This window comes from Antedon bifida, chromosome 4 (genome assembly GCF_963402885.1).
Source record: "Antedon bifida chromosome 4, ecAntBifi1.1, whole genome shotgun sequence".
NCBI lineage: Eukaryota > Metazoa > Echinodermata > Crinoidea > Comatulida > Antedonidae > Antedon > Antedon bifida.
Genome location: NC_136229.1, coordinates 5,778,040 through 5,797,320, shown reverse-complemented (window position 1 = coordinate 5,797,320; position 19,281 = coordinate 5,778,040). Strand labels below are relative to the sequence as shown.

Below are 19,281 nucleotides of genomic sequence, written 5' to 3'. Positions count from 1 at the left end.
AGAGTGTGGGTTACTATTAGAAGATTTACGTGTCCATGGTGAGTGTGTTTTTAATCGGAAACAAAATAATATTGGATTGCATTGAAAACTTTTTTTTTCATGACTACCGCTATTAAAATTTACTCCTCCTCATTTATTAGATAATTATAATTAAACAAGATACAGACATTCTCTTCTCCATTCCCTTTTAACCTTGTTTTATAAAATTCCTATGGTTACTGTGTACCAATAATCATATACAAATGTATACAAAAAGGGATCCTGATTGGTTGGTTGTTTGTTTTCGAAATTACTGATGCGTATCAAAATTGTATTTTTTTGCGACGTGATATTTGTGGTTTTGTTAATAATCGTGTTTTCTGTTTTCTGTTACTATATACGTTTTCAAAGCTGTATAAATATGACAAAGGTTGTAGAATGTGTGCCAAATTTTTCAGAAGGACAAAATAAAGAGGTAATACTTATTTTATACAGTAGTGTAAGTTGTAACTAGTGTATGCTAGTAGGCTCTCTAAGCCCAGCCCTGTCTTAACTGCATGATTCCATGAAACACGTGAACCGAGTAGTAGTAGAGTAGGCGAACATAGGCATAATAACCGGCTTTGTTATTGGAAACAGAAAATCGACGCTAGGCTTCAAGTAATCGATATTCTACCTATAATAATAATAATAATATATTTAGTTTCAGACGTTACTAATACTATATAAATGCCCATCTCGACAAAAATAAACCTTTGTAACAATCCATATATCATCAATTGTTTTTTCATGACAAAATTAAAATGTGGTTCCATTTTATATTTATGATTTAAAAATGTTGTCATTCAACTTATACCACATTTGCATTACAGAATAAAATTAAAACATGCCTTGAATTTTGTTTTCCAGGTGGTGGAGGCCTTGGCTAATGCTGTTATGCAAACTGATGGGTGTCGTCTGCTTGATGTTGACCCAGGCCCGTCTACAAACAGAACAGTATTTACTTTTGTTGGTTCACCCGAAGATGTCGTTGAAGGAGCTCTTAACATGTCAAGGGTCGCTTTCTCGCTTATCGACATGTCTAGTCATAAAGGTTGTCATTTACTTTTGAATGTACAGTATTTGTACAATGGTTGCTAATGTGTTTTCCACTAAAGTCTGTCTCTCTGTCTACACTATCAAACTAGTTTGACAAAAAAAGATGTGCCCAAATATAATAATAATAATATCCTGGATTTATATAGCGCCTAATGTTGTTAAACCTCTAATACGATAAAAGGGATTCCAACCATGCCAAAAAAACCACCCAAACCGAAGTAAGGGGATACGCCTTCCTTGCTACAGTAAATATGGTGGTGGTATGATGTCATGTCCATATATGGGCACATCAAATTTTGTTGTCACATAAAGTTTGATAGGGTAGACAGAGTGTAACAAATAAACATTGTTGAAATTGTATTTTAATTTTATATGTGTAGCCTCGGAGAAGTCTCAAGAGGCAAATATTTACCCAGACAATAATTTCAAGTTTCAGTTTAGAAGGCTGACTTTAGCTCTTTCTTTTCGAAATCAGTTGTTCTGTCTATAGAGGAAATCTTATCTATTTCCTTTTAACCCTTTATTAATCATTAACACCTGTTTTTTTACAAAATAAATTTAAAATATGAAAATAATCTATTTTTCATCTAATCTATTATAATGCTATCCAAATTTGATATTTATTGTTATATTGATTGTAGATGTTTATCTACTTTTTAGTTAGTACTAAATGAATTTATAAATTTCTTTTTAACAAACCAACTGGTCAGGTTACCTGTTGTTCATAAAGCTCTGTCTACACTATAAAACTTTATGTGACAACATTTTTTAAAATTTATTTATTCAATTTTCTGCCATATACAATACAAAGAAGACAAAACAAATATAAAAGGCAAGGAAAGACCAAACAGGTGCTAAACACCTATGCTAGTTGGTCAACCCAGAACAGAGCACAGAAAAAAAAAAAAAAAAAAAAAAATTACGTTCTACAAAAAAATGTGATGTGCCCATATATGGTCATGATAATGTGATATCACTACCATATTTAAGCATATCACTGCCATATTTGGGCACATCACACTTTTTTTTGTCAAGTTAGTTTGATATTGTAGACAGAGCTTAAGAAAAAGCAGTAAATTTAAGGTCAACAATTCTGTTTATTTTAGGAGAGCATCCCCGGATGGGTGCCTTAGACGTGTGCCCATTTGTACCTGTAGCCAACGTCACAATGGAAGAGTGTGTTGAATGTGCCAACAACTTTGGAAAACGTTTAGCAGCAGAATTGAATGTTCCAGGTAAGTCTATTTCTTAAAAACTGGAAAAAAACCCCAAAAGGCACACACAAAATTGTTTATACATAAAGCCCTATATACACTACAAGCTTTATTTGACAAAAAAATGTGATGTGCCCATATATGGACATGATGATGTCATATTACTACCATATTTGAGCATATTATCACTATCATATTTGGGCATATCACTACCATATTTGAGTATATCACTACCATACTTTGTCAAACTAGTTTGATATTCTAGACAGGACTTAAATTAACTGATCTGGTCTAGTACTTTTTACAAGTAAGATATATTTAGCAGTTTTATTAAATTAAAATAATTGTAATTGATGTATATAGTATTACTGCAATTCAGCTCTTTGGGCTGCAATAGTCATATTTATTATTTTGTACCATATTTATATGTTGAATAAATATAGAGGTATACCGTATATAAATTGTTTTCAATTTCAGTTTATCTATATGGTCATGCAGCGACAAATGAATCAAGAGTTAAGTTGCCAGACATTCGTACTGGAGAATATGAAGCACTGCCAGAAAAGGTATAAAATGATGTTTGGCACAGGCTAGGAAGTTCCGGGTTCGAATCCCGCCAGACCCATTATTTTTGGACACAATCAAAACCATAGTTCTGGTGGTAGAACTTTTCAGATAACGACTGTGACATGAAGGCTGGTACACTAATACACATGACATCTTTCTAGAGGAGTAGGGGGTAACCCCAGTGTTTTTGTCAAATTTGATGTTACAGCAATTATGTGGGCCTATTTAAGGATTGACTTGCACCCAATCCCCATTATAGCTTTGTTTGAGCAGAAGTTATTATTAATCAAATACCAAGTATGTAAAATATATGATTATGAATATTTTTAGAATGTCTTTATTTTACCTAGGGTAAATAGTAAATATATGTTTACAGAGTTTACAGATATGATAAACATATATAATATAATAATATATATTTTTATATATATATTTTTTTATAATCAATCATTTAAGTATACATTCATGAAAACAAATCCCCTTTTTTTATTAGCTTCAGCAGGACAAGTGGAAGCCTGACTATGGACCACCAGCTTTCATTCCCTCATGGGGTGCAACAGCAACTGGAGCTCGCAACTTTCTTATTGCATTTAATGTAAATGTGTTAGGGACAAAAGAACAAGCTCACAGGATCGCATTGAATGTGCGTACACAAGGACGTGGGAAGGACCAGGTAACATATTTTTTAATAAATGGTCAACTTGACAATATAATAGAACACCTTCTTTCGTACCCTCTATTATGATGAGGAGAAATTTTTAAAAAATGTTTTTGTTTTTAAATATTACACTACGGCCATTGCCAACTCTTATGCCAATTTACACAGATGAGTGGCAATGGTAAGCATAAAAACCATGTGGCTTGTCCCACATAAAATCTGTATTTATCCAGAGCAGGTTTTTGCTCGATCACCCGTCCGTTTTGCATTTTATTTACTGTATTTATTTATTCGGTATTTATACTGAATTACAAAGCAATGATTTCCAAAGTGGTTCAGTAGAGAACATTAGCAATGTAATAAAAATAATTCAATTCACAACTAACACAGTAATTTAGTACAAACACATTTACAATATCCACAAGGTAAAAGATACCTAATACTTAATCAGTAGTATAATAGTTTTGTTTATATGGTTATAAGAAATAACATAGATTCTATATTGTTTGTTTGCCGCTTATCGCTCGTCTGTGTAAATTGGCCTTTATTCAGTGGACACTCACTTTGTTTTCTAGCCTGGAAGATTAGAACATGTACAAGGTATTGGATGGTGGTTAGATGAGGCAAACTTAGCCCAAGTGTCTATGAATTTAACTGATCAAGATGTAACACCAATGCATGTTGCTTATGAGGAGTGTCTTAAGGATGCTAAGGTTTGTACTGACTATGTTTCTCAATCAAACTCAAACTCCCCTGTATAAACAATCTTAAGTTAATAACAAATTATTGATTTCTGCAATTCTTAAGCTCTGTCCACACTATCAAACTTTATGTGATGTGCTCATATATGGACATGATGACATCATATATCATATATGGTAGGTATAAACTAGTGTTTAAATTAATAACTAAATGCAGTGAAATTTTGTCTCCACATATCCATTTGAAAATCTAGATATTACAAATTTTGATTTGTTTAAATATAGCATTGTGGTAAACATAATACAATTCCAGGGTTCAATCGTGACGTTGTGTCAAAGTTTTGACACTGATTCTACTCCACTTCAAGTTATGAAATGAGGGAGTGAGGAATCAGTGGTGTAATGCACAGGTCAAGGGTCAAGGTTGAACACTCCCCACCCTTTAATGTGGTCATGCTCGGTGGCCCATTGAGCTCTGGGACCCCAGCCATAGCTGATAAGCCACTGGGAGGAATATAGTTTATCCATCTTGTAATTAGACAGTTATTTTTTCTTTTAGATGTGTCGAAAGAAAGATAAACAAATATAATGTTAAAGTTTTAATTTTTTTTATTGTTCAGGAAATGAATCTTGGGATATGTGGATCTCAAGTTGTTGGCATCATTCCAAGAAAGGCTATCCTTGCTGCAGCTGATTATTACATCCAGAGGGACAACCTGTTCATCTTGGAAGAGAGCCAGAAAGTTAGATTGGTAAGTTATCATTTTCATTTTTTCACACCGCAATTCACACATCAATTCAAACCAAACCCATCTTGCAATCCTCAAAATGAGTATAAAGCCAAAAGGGATTTGCAAAGAACAGATGACCTTTCAACCCACTGTGATTATTTATACAAATTGTGGTGTAGTGATAGGGCCTGCTCAGACTTGTTGTCCACCTATGTAAGTTGGTTCCTACCCACTAAAGTTAGCTATAATAGTGGCCTACCAAACAAACTTACATAGGTAAATAACTAAGTCTGAACCGGCCGATATTTGTAAAATTCTACTGACTATCATGCCTACCTGTTGATGATGACATTGAAAAGAATGGTAATATTCATTCATTCATTCATTCATTAAATCTTTTATTTCAGAATCTTTGGTCCATAGAAAGTAAAAATTACATATAAATGAAATAAAATAAACAAGGCTAATTACTACTACTCATCGCAGGATGGCATTCCACCTGGAGAGCATCTTCGACTTAATATGCATGTACCTTTTTATTTCAGGCCATAAATAGACTCGGTCTCAGTTCTGTATCCCAGTTTAATCCTAAAGATCGAATAATTGAGTAAGCTAATGAATTTATTATTTTGTACTTTAAATTAAATAATATGTCAATTTTTATAGCAGAATATATTTTGTTATTTTTTAGTTGACTTTATTGTTCTAGTTTCAACTTTTAATTTATTCAACTTTTTGTCCTTGTTTCCTAATGGTGGATAAGCATGCATGAGAGCTACAGAAATTGTATTGCTTTGCTTGTATTTGCTTGGACTTGTTTTGTTTTTCTTTTGTTGTTTTGTTTTGCCATTTTTAGATTTGTATTTGAAAAACAAAATAACTAAAGAAGAGAATTTGGTTTCTATTTAAAGTGTTAAAATTGATTTACTGTATCTTAACCATTTTTTCCCATTCAAGGTACATGATAGAGGATGAAAGTGAGAGTGGGCCATTAACATCGCTAAGCCTCAAGTCGTTTGTACGCAGCATTGGGGCACGTACTCCTACGCCTGGTGGAGGCTCAGCATCTGCTGCAATTGGAGCTATGGTACAGTAATAGTTTTATTTTACACTTTTTTTATCTCATGCTGTAGGCTATTCTAAATTTCTAAATCATTAAGTGCTTGCTTATGTCGGTACAGAGGTTCCCGCAGATTTTAAAATGTTCCCAGAATGCTTGCATATGCTATACATAATTTAACATTAAACCTACTTGAAAATAGACATGAATTATATATTTAAAAAATGGTTGTTTTCTTATTTAAGTAATCCAGTTGTTCATTTGATAGCTTCTTTATTTTTATAGTTGCATATAATTATAATTGTTTGGTTTTTTTTGTAATGTATAGGGGGCAGCGTTGTGTACAATGGTTGGCTGGATGACCTTCGGAAACAAGAAGTTTATGGCTTTAGATGGTACCATGAGGAAGTTGATTCCACCACTGTATGAGACCATGAATGCTCTCATCCCATTGGTCGATGCTGATGCTGATGCCTTCACTGCGTTCATGGTATGTTTTACTTTTACATTACCACTCCCTGTATTTCCTTAATTGATTTGCTAAACATGCCCGGTATTTCCCTACTTGATTTGCTAAACACATTTTTTTGTCAAACACTGATCTCTCTGCCTTGTACTTCATTCTCTAGCAGACCTCACAAATGTTGACCAAAAACCTAAAGATTTACTCCATATTTGGTCATTACAAACCCTTATTAAATAAATTTTTATTATTTTAGGATGCCATGAAATTACCAAAAAAATCTGAAGAGGATATAAAAAAGTAAGTACTTTTTTGGGAGCAAATATGGCTGTTTTGTCCTAACTGTTAAACTAAACTGTCGTTAAACATTTTTTGTCTATATAGAAACCACAGCTCCCCACAGAGATCTGGTTTAACAGAGGTAAAAATGTTAAGAACACCAGAACAATGGTCGAGGAGTGTCTAAAACCTGTGCCGATTGTATAGCTATGGTTTGTCGCCCCCCTGCCTTAACCGCTCGCAACATATACAATTATACAGATAAATTATGTTGGTTACTTAGTAATGTTTTTAATCAACTTGAACATCTTGTACAGACGTGAGGCAGCACTCTTGTCCAGTACTAAGTCATCTATTGCTGTTCCGATGCATACAGCAATAACGGCTAACAAGTGCTGGGATCCGTTAAAACAGCTGGCTGTCCATGGCAATGTGCAATGTATATCAGACTTACAGGTAAATAGGTTACCAAAGAGTACTAGAAAAAAAAAGAAGCCGATGGGCTTCTGTTTGAGATTTTACAGTATATTGGTAATTTATGATTAAATAGACTTTCTAGAATATGCACTACTTGGTTTTAAAGAAACGTAATAATACATAAAAATAATTCTTTATTTTTGCCAGGTTGGAGCTCGAGCTTTGGAAACAGCCGTATGGGGTGCCTACTACAACGTGATAATCAACCTACCAAATATGAAGGAAGAAGAATTCAAAACAAAAGCTAAATCTGATATTGACGCAGCTTTGAAGCAGGCACAAGAGGGCGCTGCTGAAGTCTTGAAGATTATTGATGATCGTGTCAACGCAAAGGATAAGTAATATCAACCTATTGCATTACTGCAGTATTGCTGATTTCTTGCAGTAAATCATGGAGTGTTAATTTTACGTAATATGTTACTGCAGAAATGAATATACTGCAGTAATTGTACAAGATTTTATTTTACATTGTTTTCTTAAATTGCCAGTGTCCTAGACATAAAACTTTTTGAAGCTTAAATCTATTTATATACTGTAGTCAATATTTAATAAGTGTCCAACACTTTAACTGTGTATAAAATAGAATGTAATACAATGTTCATTCCAAGTGCTATATATGCAAGGTTTAACAATGCACTGTTTTGTAGTTAATAGTTAATAGAATAATTATTTTCTTAATCCACTCTGGGCAGATAATCTTTTGGGATTGACGAACATTTTTCTTTCTCCCCCACTGCAATATTTTTAAGTAAACGTCATCTACGTGCAATTTAACACCTTTATTCTTCGCGGAATATCTAAAGAATCTGACTTGAAGGTTCTATGATCCTTATTTACGTATGTTGTTTTTACATGCACAAAGGTCATAACACAGAACCAACATCTTATCTGAAAGACGTTGGTTTGTGTAATATTTAACTTTCCAACCTCATCAGTCAAAACACGAGAAAGAATTGCAGTTTTAATGTTCCTATTTTAAATTAAGTATATATGTGCACATATATAGTAGCTAGTGTAGTATCCACAGTGTTATGCTACACACACATTCACATAGGTTATGCATGTATACTTGTTTTTGACAATGCTAAACTAAAGTATACTGTGTGCTACATTTTAAAGAGGTATTGTCTCCAAAAAACATAAAAAATGATATTTAATAAAATCAGTCTTTGAATAGGCCATTTTGCAGTTTTAATAAAGTTATTCACTTCTGTAGAAAAAATTTAAATCCAGTTTATGTGACATTAAAATGGCATAAAACATGTTTTTAGGGGGACATTATCTTTAATATCGTCGTTAAATGACAACATTTATGCTCCTCCATATTGGTGGATATACCATAAGAAAATAAACATTTTATCATGACCTAACTAAACAAAGTTGTGTTGTTTTATTTCAAGATCAAGCCCAGTCATTAAAAACAAGCAAGCAAAAAACGGGCATGATATAGAGTTTAAAGAAAAGTTAAACACTTAGATTTTTAAAATTATGTTTACCAAAAACATTTATTATATTTACTATAAAAACTACTCGCAATTGGTATAACCATCATGATGTAATTGCTCCATTTTAAATCAACGGAGTAGAATTTTATTATGACATGTCATAACAGTAAACATCATAAGTAGTCGATTTATCCTTAAAACCCCAGTGTCGCAGACCAGGAAGTGAGTTTTGGTCACATCCCTGTCGAGGCATTGTGATTGGATACTGAACACTGCCGTCTGACAACCACCCAGCCGCGCAATAGTCCAAACCGAACATATACGCGGCTTGTAGCTGAGATGGAGTGGCGATGGTCCCATTATTGTCGAGGCATGCTTGTTGTGCGTCAGCGAAGTTCAGCTTATAGACGCCTCCAACAGCCAGATGGAACACTCGATCATGGACTGCAATAAAGAAACGTTCATGATGTTAATTTGAGTATATTGAATCTAATAAGCTCACTAAATCGAATAAGCTTACCACATCACTGTGTTACAGAACTAAAATGAAGATCTACAAATCATGTGTAAGAGCAGTGTTCATGATGTCGAAGAGTAGAACGTAGAGCCAACAGAAAAGTGTAGAATAAAAAGAGCACACAGAGAGATGTGGTGTTGGGCTTTCAGAAAGGAACAACCAATGCCCTTCCAATAATTGCGTTTGCTCCCGCCTGCGTGAATCAAACCTGCGATGTTTGCAGCACTGTTGCTTCGTCGGTTCCCACTTGTGATTACGCAATACAGCACTTTGCGTCGCTGCGTTGCGTTCTAGTGGGAACCACGAAGTGGAACTTATAGAGATTGGAAGAGGTCATTTATAAAGAATCGAAAGAGCAATGATAACAAAGATGCGCTGCTTAGGGAATGTCTGGAGAATATAGAATTGCGGGTGCTACTTTATGAAGAGTATGACGCCTACAGTACATTCAACTGGGGGAAGTTGGAGAACAGAAATAACAATGATAGATCCCGAATTCCCAATCCTTGTTTTCAATTATTAAACAAATACAATCTTACGTTTGGAACATGTGCATTCACTAAGGTCATCCACCTTTTTCTCGAGTTCGTCTAGTTTGTTAAGAACTTGTCTTCTCCGTGTATCTTCTTGTTGTGTCAAATTAGCAACTAGATCATCAAGTTTATCTACTACATCGGCTAAGCGGTTGACTTTGTGTTTCAGTTCACGTTCATCTTCCGAGAGTAGTTTCAAGAATCTATGGATTGTCTTGACAAATTTATTGTTTGGGTCGCATAGTTGAGTATCCGTCTGTGCCTAGAAAAATCACACGAGATTAGTGCTGTACTGGTACAAATTCTACAAAGCATCCTAATTCGTCGGACACAAATTTACAAAGCCTAAAGCGGTTACACTTGTCTAATTTGTCTGAGAAATCAAGGTGCCATCTTAATTTCGTTGTCGGCCCTAGAGGCCTTCTACGCAATATAGCGATACGCTATTATAGCGGATAGTATCGATTATGGGAACCAAAACGTCACATTTGTGCAAATCAACCACATTTGTTGTGCAAACATTTTGCCCTAAAATGTGCAAACAACCACATTTGTGCAAACATGGCACCCTTAAATGTGCAAATCTGTAAAAATGTATAATCCACTAATGTGCAAACATCACGCCGCTAAATTTAAAAACGATCAGTTTTGACGTTAAATGTGCAAAAGAAATTCTCAAATGTGCAAATAATATTTTTCAACCAAAATCATGAGTTTATTAAAAATGATTAGCTAATTCAAAATATCTACTGTTAAATAATGTTTTCAATATATAGCCACTTAAGTATTTAAAAAAAAACTTTGTTTGTGACTGTGCAATTTGGTAATATTCACTCTCATACTGTAGATTTAAAAGTAACACATCCAAATGCCAACTTCAATTCAATGGCTACCAGATGTCTCTGTGAGACGGTTATTAACCAGTACCAGTATTTAATTGTAATAATACAGGCTGAAATATAATGAACTTAGTTCATTAGTTTTTCTACATTTCATTTAAAATGTATTTGTTTTATGCGCGATTTGAACAATGTATGTAATTTGAAATTGCCTTGCGCGAATTGAATCAAAATACTCGATTCAAATTGGGCAGAAATGCAATAAATGCAAGAACAGCGCGAGTATTTGATAAACCAATGCACATATAAATCTGCTACGCATACATTTATAAAAAATGCAAGTTTAAAAGAATAAAATGTTATTAACATTTTCTTGCGCAATTTCAAATTGCACAAGGTTGTGCAGTTTCAAATTGCGCAACGAAATCTTTGTGCTATTTTAAATCGCGCATCTTTACATTCGCCTAAGGATTCTACCAATATTCATCCCTATACCATGCCTATAGTACTTCATCTATATTCATCTATGTTAAAGAAAATGGTTAATGTTTATTTTAGTGGATTGAATCAAATAATCTTACTAAATTGCATCTCACTTCTTTGCGTGCATCTCCACGGTAGTGTTATTTTCTTTTGCATTGATACTTAAGTTGATCTCGAATTAATAAGGAATACTTTTTTATGTAAAGTGTGGGAACCGACAACCCAATAGTGCTGCAAACATTGCAGGTTTGATTTCACGCAGGCGGGGGAAAACACAATCAATGGAAGGGCATTTTCTTACGTTGCGTAGATTGCGTTACGTTGCATCGCTAGTGGAAACCAAGATAAAGAGAAATAATAAAAACTTTCTTACCTGAATTGCGCTAAAGAAACACAATACGAAAAACACCTTCATTGCCATACGATTCATCATTGTTGCAGTGATGTTGCTTGTTGAGAGAGTTGAGAAAGTAAAAGTGTATAACAAGAATGGGCATTCTCCTCTATATATAGCAACCTAACACCCGTACTACCAGGCACCGCTATATCAGTGTCATTTCCGTGTCCCATCAAAACAGATATATTGAGTAATATTGTTTCCTTCTATATTTAAAATAGTCCCAAAATATAAATTGGGATTTTTTACCGTGGAATTACCAATTATGTATACAGTTTAGGATTGTTCTTGTGTATTTTGCATTACGCAAGTATTTTTTAACAATTTTAAAGATTATGCAATTTTTTTCCTGAAGATCAGTCTTATGATATTTTATTCGTTTATTATAAAAGCTGATAATATTAAGACGTTTCAATTTTTTTTAAGAGGACCATCCAATTCTGATCCGAGTTAACAGTATATATAAAAATATATATATTATATATAAAAGTATCTTTTCGGAGATCCCGCCTCGTGAATAAAAATACAGAATAGATAAGGGTGTATCAATTTGATCTCTGGTTCGCGTGCGTACAATTGAGGGACTAGTGCTGTTCCGCCGTACCACGCCGAGAATGTTAAAGAGTCGCTATCCAATCGAGTTTGAACAATACCATGAAAGCCCCAGTGGTCTAATGGTTAGGACAGCTGCATATCAAGCAGACGGTCCGAGTTTGAGTCTCTGTTGTGTTCTCTTTTTCTCATTCTCTCCTCATCTTTATCGTTTCAAATTAATTAATTAAATTTCAGTATATCACCGGGCGGTTTAGAATTAATGTTCTTTGCCTGATGTGTTATATATAAAACAAGATATATTTCTTACAAAAAACGCCGCTCGACTCATTGACATTTTTTTTTTTATTGTTCTTCCTTCATTAAAGCTTGGTTCTCATTTGGACGCAACGCAGCGACGTATCGACGCAAAGTGCTGTATTGCGTAATCACAAGTGGGAACCGACGACGCAATAGTGACGACGCAGGCGGTGGAAAACACAATTATTAGAAGAGCATTTTCTTACGTTGCGTGGATTTCGTTACGTTGTGTCGCTAGTGGGAACCAAGCTTAAATGATGCTTTTATTGATATTATAAGTTAATTAAGTAAAATGCTCGATTTGGATACGTCGTTCGTGCCAATGTGCATGGACCTGTCACACCAAAATCGGACCGGCAGACCAGTTTGCCACACAAAACCTGTCCGAAATCTCACGTGACTTAAGCAGCAGCAGACGTTTGCATAGACTCTCTTCTCCCAGACGTGCATTGAGGTGTGCGCATGCCCAGTCCGATTTTAAAAATTCCCATTTTTGTTTAGCCTTTGTAAGTAATAGCTTCCGCTTCCGTTTTCTGGACTATAACTGCTTAAAGGCGCGGCGCGGAAAATAATATCCATAACACTACTATGGCTATCATTGTAGTATTTTTCTCGAAAAGTGATTTAAAAAAAGGCTTAATAAACCGTTAAGCTCAGAATACGTTTTATTAAACAAATACACTAATGTTAATTCGAAAAGACAAAAGTTAGGGAAAATCTCCTTAAGAGGATAATATTAATAGGCACTGATACGTGCTGAATTAATTTCGGAAACAATAGACATCGTACGTCTTGGAATGATCTGGTGTCCCCCAGCTACGAAGCCCAGATGGTGTGTTTTCTCCTCCACATCCACTTCGTGGCATTGTGATTGGGTATTGGACGCTACCGTCTGACAACCATCCAGCTGCGCACACGTCCAAACCAAATGTATGGGCGGCTTGTAGCTGAGCAGGAGTGGCGATAACAGCGTCACGGTCAATACATGCTTGTTTGGCCTTTTGGAAATTCAGCGTATAGTGACGACCCTCCGCCACATGGAACACTTGATCAGGGTCTGTAATAAAAGACAACACAATACGTTATTTATAGGCCCACTATTATCAGATGCAGTAGCAGAGACCTGGGCCTAGCATCCAGGAGGTCCGTAGTTGAATAAGGGGCCGCGGTTTATATAAAAGAAGTATTTGTATATGTAAGTATAAAGATATATTGTCCCCCTGAAAAAAATATTTGTTGTCATATTTGTTTTACCTGAAAAACTGTAATTTAAAACCAAAAGTAGCAGACAATGGTTTCTGGTTAAATTTAACTGTATATTTTGTCTTTTTATAAGTGAAATCATTATCTTTGTTCGTGTTTTTTTTTTATAGAAGTGAATAATATGCAAAATGTCCTATTCAAAGTCTGATTTCATAAATCTTAATTTTTCATGATTTTGGGTGAACATACATCTTTAAAGTCTTTTGATGTCATGTGCAACAGCTGAAGACCTAGGTTCTCTAATTCATGAATTATAATTAGTGTGGAAGTGTAGACGATGGTTCTCGGAATGATAATGACTCTCGGGTAAAAAGGTTTTAGAAGGACATTCTCCTTGTTCGTTTTCTGTCGGTTACCATTATTGAAAATGCTTGACATTCGTAAAACTCTACTACAAATAGTATAATTGTGTTATTATAAATATAATACAATATTGTGTGTATAAATGTCGATGGGCGTTTATTAGATAGTTTAGTTGGTGGGGGGAGGCGATTATTATTTAAAGTTATGTTTTATTGGGGAGGCGTTTATTCAAATAAACACCATCCTAAAGAAGGAAGACGTTTTAGACGGCTTGCAACATGGGACACAGATAGCCTACAGTTATTTCTGCCAGCTTACTCAATAAAACTCGGCTATCAGGATTTCACTCGATTTTAAACGAAATGTCTTATCATCAGATCTCCCTATGTAATTTTATGATACTATTCCCCACAATATACTCCAATGCTTTATGGCGTATATTTAATTTTATATTTAATAATCTTTATTAATTTGCAGTATAATTTTTATTTTGTAACTACTGTATCTTCACACGCGCGGTCCGATCAGAAAATAAACGAAAAACTAAAATGGCTATAGCCACTAACGGCCAACTTAGTTGAAACCAGGTAGTTGCAAGGTGAACTCGTGAACTCATCGTGAACCCGGAAATTACTTTGACCGCGTACAATTGAAATTGAGCTGAAAATCTACCGCTGAAATCAGAAAATTTGTTTTCAACTCTTTATAATATCTTCCTAAGATAGAAATATGGAACAATATTGTAATTGTGAAAACTAATGTTATGAAATTTACATTTCGCGGTACATCTGAGATAGATCAGGTAGGTATCCAAGGCAGAGATTTGCCCCGAAGTTTTTCCATTGTGCTCGCCTATGTCAGAATTAACCATAATTTAGATATAGATTGATGATCTATACATTATCTAACATCACAATCAAAATACGGTGTCTTTCCGATAAGCTATACTTACATCTTGAGCACGTGCATTTCTTGATGTCATCCACTTTTTCCTCGAGTTCTTCCAATTGATTGAGAACTGGATTCAACTGCTCTCGTTGCTGTTGTAACAAATTGCCAATCAGATCTTCCAGCTTATCTACTACTACAGCTAAGCGGGTTACTTCACCTTGCAGATCACGTTCGTCTTCAAAAAGCACATCCAAGAACTTGTCAATGGCCGCGATGAATTTGTTTTTGGGTTCACATGTTAGTACATCAGACGACGAGGGAGGCCCTTTCTCTGCCTGAAAAGGTAGATGTAAACTTATTTAATTTGCTGAAGTTGTTCATTTGGTAATGTCGTCACGTCTAAAATTAATTACCTCTCATTGAAAACAATGTTTTAAGATAGTAGGCATATTAATAATCTTAAGCCAATTTACACCGACTCTTAAGGCCAAGAATCTATGTTATTCTTTAGGACCATTTATACACACCGCTCATAGATACAGATTCTACGCAGGACAAGCTACGCGGTTTTCCGCTTACCGTTACCGTTCGTCTGTGTAAATTGGCTTTTAAAGAAGTATCGTGACAAGAAACAGCCTATTGGAAACGGAGACAAACTTAGAAATAGTAAGAAGAGATGATCTTTTAAATCTCAAAGGGTGAGATCATGGAAATGACATTTTACGAAATAAATCAGAGGCAAGAATGTCTTTTAAAAAAGGGAAAAGAAGAAAGAAGAAAAGAGAGCGACAGGGTAGGTTGAATGTTAAAATATGAAATTCGACAGTACCTGAATTGTTGTCAAACACAGCACAAACAATATCTTCGTAATCATTCTGCAGTTCTTGGTAGTTGAAAGAGTGAAAGTAGAATAAAATTGGTTTAGTGCTCTTAAATAGTAGGCATACCACACCTTACTAAAATCAATCCGGTTGTATGCATCCGGACTAGGGAAGGGTAAATTGTAATTCAGTTTGCACTGACTAAAGTCATCGAACTTTGGCCAATGTCGCTCGATTTTTTTTCTAGACCTTTTCGCGTCTGTTCTAGTATACCAGGAATACCACTCTTCCCTGTGTACACTGTACTGTTTTTAGAGTCACAAAATGGAAGAATATATTGACCAATACCGTGTTTTGTGCCGAAGTGAAAAACATGTATCCCGTATGTATTTACTTTTGAAACATCTTTGTTTCTGCCCAAACATCTCGTCTCGTCCAATTTTCTGAAATGATGCCTTCTAATGTCACGAATGCGTTAGGCTTTATGTGTACTGTATTTCTCATTGCTATGTGTTATGTTTGTTATGGTGATGAAGAAACTAAATGTTGAATTGAATTGGAAAGAAAATATGTTTTTAAGTGTGTTTTATTAAACAATATAAAGTACATTTTGAAACAATGTTTGCCCCAGCTTCGGAGTCCAGCTGGTCTCTCTCCACAATTTTTCGTGGCATTGTGATTGGACACTACCGTCTGACAACCATCGAGCTGCGCATATGTCCAAACCAAATGTTTATGCGGCTTCGAGCTGAGCAGGACTGACAATACATGTTTGTTTGGCTTGTTCGAAATTCAGCGTATACCGACCTATCGCCACATAGAGTCAGGGATCAGATCAGGGACTGCAATAAAAGACAACACAACACATTATTATAGCCTATTATTGTCAGAGTAGCCAATGAATTATTCTTCTTACTGTAGATGATCTATATAGGGACAGTTGTCATTGACGCAGGAGAAATGTTATGTGCAGGAGTCATGTCATGTCATGTACACGATTTATGTCATGTTCACGCACACTACTTTGAAATGAATTTTTAGAAATATTTTAAATATAGAAAATTAATTACACTGAAATTATAGACTACTTCTACACAACCAATTATATATGCGCTGCATATGGGGAAGTACCATCAACCAAACCAAATACAAAGCAAATGTCATAAGTCGTCCAAGCCATTATGATATGAAATCACGGTCTTTACATAATTTTCAGATGTTGTTGCTGATTTGATTTCTTATTCCTTAACCACGTACATTTCCAATGGTGACAAGGTAGGTTTATAGGCTAATAAATGGTATGTATGGTTGTTCTCAAAAACATTCTGCCCGAAGACCGTGCGATGGATTGAAATGTTCCCACTACCAGTGTAAACTTTCAAGAAATTTGTTATCGAAATCCGAAAGTTGCCTTCCATACCTACGGTGTCAAAATATAGGATGGCGCTCGTCGTTGAGAATGATTTGCATTTTCAGATGACTTGTGGCCAACCACCTGTATGTATTCGCAAACAAGTATTTGCGATATATTGGACATGTGCACCTCTTGACGTCATCCACTATTTCGTTGAGTTCTTCTATTTGGCTAAGCACCAGATCCAACTAATCTTTTAGCATTTTGTCAACTTGTCAATCAGATCTCCTAGCCTATCTACTACTCTACTCCAGCTAAGCGGGTTACTTCACCTTGCCAAAGTTGCAGGTCACGTTCGTCGTCAAAAAGCACATCCAGGAACTTGCTAATTTGATTTTGGGTTCGCATATATCGTGTTCAGGACGACAAGGAAGGCCCTGTGCCTGAAATGAAGGTAAATGTAAAATCTTTTCATTTGCTGTTGTTGTTAATTTGGCATCGCTTCAACAAAATATGTGTAGGCTATGTTAGAATGTAATTTCTATATCTGAATTGTTGTCAAACAACACAAAACGAAGAATGTCTTCGTGATCAAGCTCTGGATATGTAAATGTATCGTCGTTAGGTCGCGCGCAGTTTGTAAAACAGTTGTGATGTTGTTTGTTTTGTGTGTGTGATCCATTCGTTGTAAAATTAGAATCAATCTGAATATTTAAATACTCGCCTGTAAAAAACGATATATTATAACAAGAACGTATTTCACTGCACTGATGATGTTGTTCAGCGTAACAACGAAATATGTACATGCACAAATGTTTTTTTATCAAACTGAAGTTTATTTTAATTTTGTTATGCTGTCGGAAGTTCGGCAACATTATTCACGATATCACCATTAAACACTTCGGTGTCAATCAAGGACTTACAAAAAATCCGTAAAAGCAGAGGCTGATATAAACTACCATATATAAACTACTAATTAAACAATTCGGCGTATTTCCAAAATGTATAATATTAGAATCGTTTTAATTATAATAATCATTTGTAACGTGAACACTTCGAAATGATGTATTTTTGTCTTGAACTATAAATGTTTATGAGTAAACTTCTAGAAACCCCTATTACTGTATACTATGGTCCTCAGTCTGTGTGAATTATTCCAAATGGACCGACATAGTAGTTCGATTTGTTATAACATGGACATATTAGGTAGGTCCATGGTTATAGCAGCATGATTAACTCATCATATAGATGACTAATATAGGCGTACAATCCATTTATTACCGAATCTACAAATACCACGTCGGGCCGCCTAATTAAAACAGTGTTTAGATTTTAGTTTAAAAGACTATACCTAACTTGGAAAATATAAAAAAACCATCGAAATAAAAAAAAACCAAACAAATAAAACGAATCCAAATGGGTGTCATGTTTCCACAAAATATCAAATATCAAATATCAACGAAAAATACGATGAATATGAACATACACAAACAAGACGATTCCTAATGGTTTGATATATTGTTGAAAATGAAAAAAACTTAACAATTCAAGTTTCCGGCCGTAGCAATATGTTTTTCATTCGATTTCTGTCCACTTTTTTAAAATTTTATCTATAGGCCCTATGTATCAAATAATTAATACACCACGAAAAAAACCCAAAATAATAACACAATTTTTCTTTAGCGTCTTTTATTTTCGTAAAGTCTGAACAGTCAAAAGTATAAAGTGCGCATCATTTTACTTTCATACTTTTTTTTAACACTGCCCTACAATTTTTACAGTGTATGCGCGCGTCATTTTACTCTCATACTTTTTCGAACACTACCCTACAATTTTTACAGTGTATGTGCGCGTCATTTTACTCTCATACTTTTTCGAACACTACCCTACAATTTTTACAGTGTATGTGTGCGTCATTTTACTCTCATACTTTTTCGAACACTACCCTACAATTTTTACAGTGTTACGTGCGAGTCATTTTACTTTCATACTTTTTCGAACACTACCCTACAATTTTTACAGTGTTATGTGCGCGTCATTTTACTTTCATACTTTTTCGAACACTACCCTACAATTTTTACAGTGTTATGTGCGCGTCATTTTAATTTCATACTTTTTCGAACACTGCCCTACAATGTTTACAGTGTTACGTGCGCGTCATTTTACTTTCATACTTTTTCGAACACTGCCCTACAATTTGTAGAGTGTATGTGCGCGTCATTTTACTTTCATACTTTTTCGAACACTGCCCTACAATTTGTAGAGTGTATGTGCGCGTCATTTTACTTTCATACTTTTTCGAACACTGTCCTACAATTTTTACAGTGTATGCGCGCGTCATTTTACTTTCATACCT

General features: G+C 34.9%; 2 protein-coding genes across 3 annotated transcripts; one reads left to right on the top strand and one right to left on the bottom strand.

Annotated features, from left to right (window-relative positions):
• The first annotated feature begins 278 nt into the window (after positions 1-278).
• On the top strand, positions 279-7,569 carry LOC144839450 (formimidoyltransferase-cyclodeaminase-like). Of its 2 annotated transcripts, none has more exons than XM_078694808.1 (13): positions 279-454; positions 889-1,072; positions 2,184-2,312; positions 2,769-2,857; positions 3,352-3,531; positions 4,092-4,229; positions 4,838-4,969; positions 5,494-5,555; positions 5,906-6,035; positions 6,337-6,498; positions 6,728-6,771; positions 7,068-7,206; positions 7,375-7,569. In XM_078694808.1, exons 1-13 carry the CDS (start codon positions 296-298, stop codon positions 7,567-7,569), a joined length of 1,743 nt encoding a protein of 580 aa, XP_078550934.1. In that variant the 5' UTR covers positions 279-295. The 2 variants fall into 2 exon arrangements, with proteins under 2 accessions (XP_078550934.1, XP_078550935.1); XM_078694809.1 differs by lacking the exon at positions 279-454 and adding an exon at positions 499-639.
• LOC144841449 (aggrecan core protein-like) lies at positions 7,017-15,664 on the bottom strand. Its single transcript, XM_078697780.1, is given in 7 exon segments — positions 7,017-9,116; positions 9,729-9,984; positions 11,418-11,561; positions 11,764-11,833; positions 13,047-13,350; positions 14,812-15,079; positions 15,580-15,664. Coding segments are annotated over 7 exon segments (1,383 nt in total). The 5' UTR covers positions 15,625-15,664; the 3' UTR covers positions 7,017-8,820.
• Positions 15,665-19,281: the final 3,617 nt, after the last annotated feature.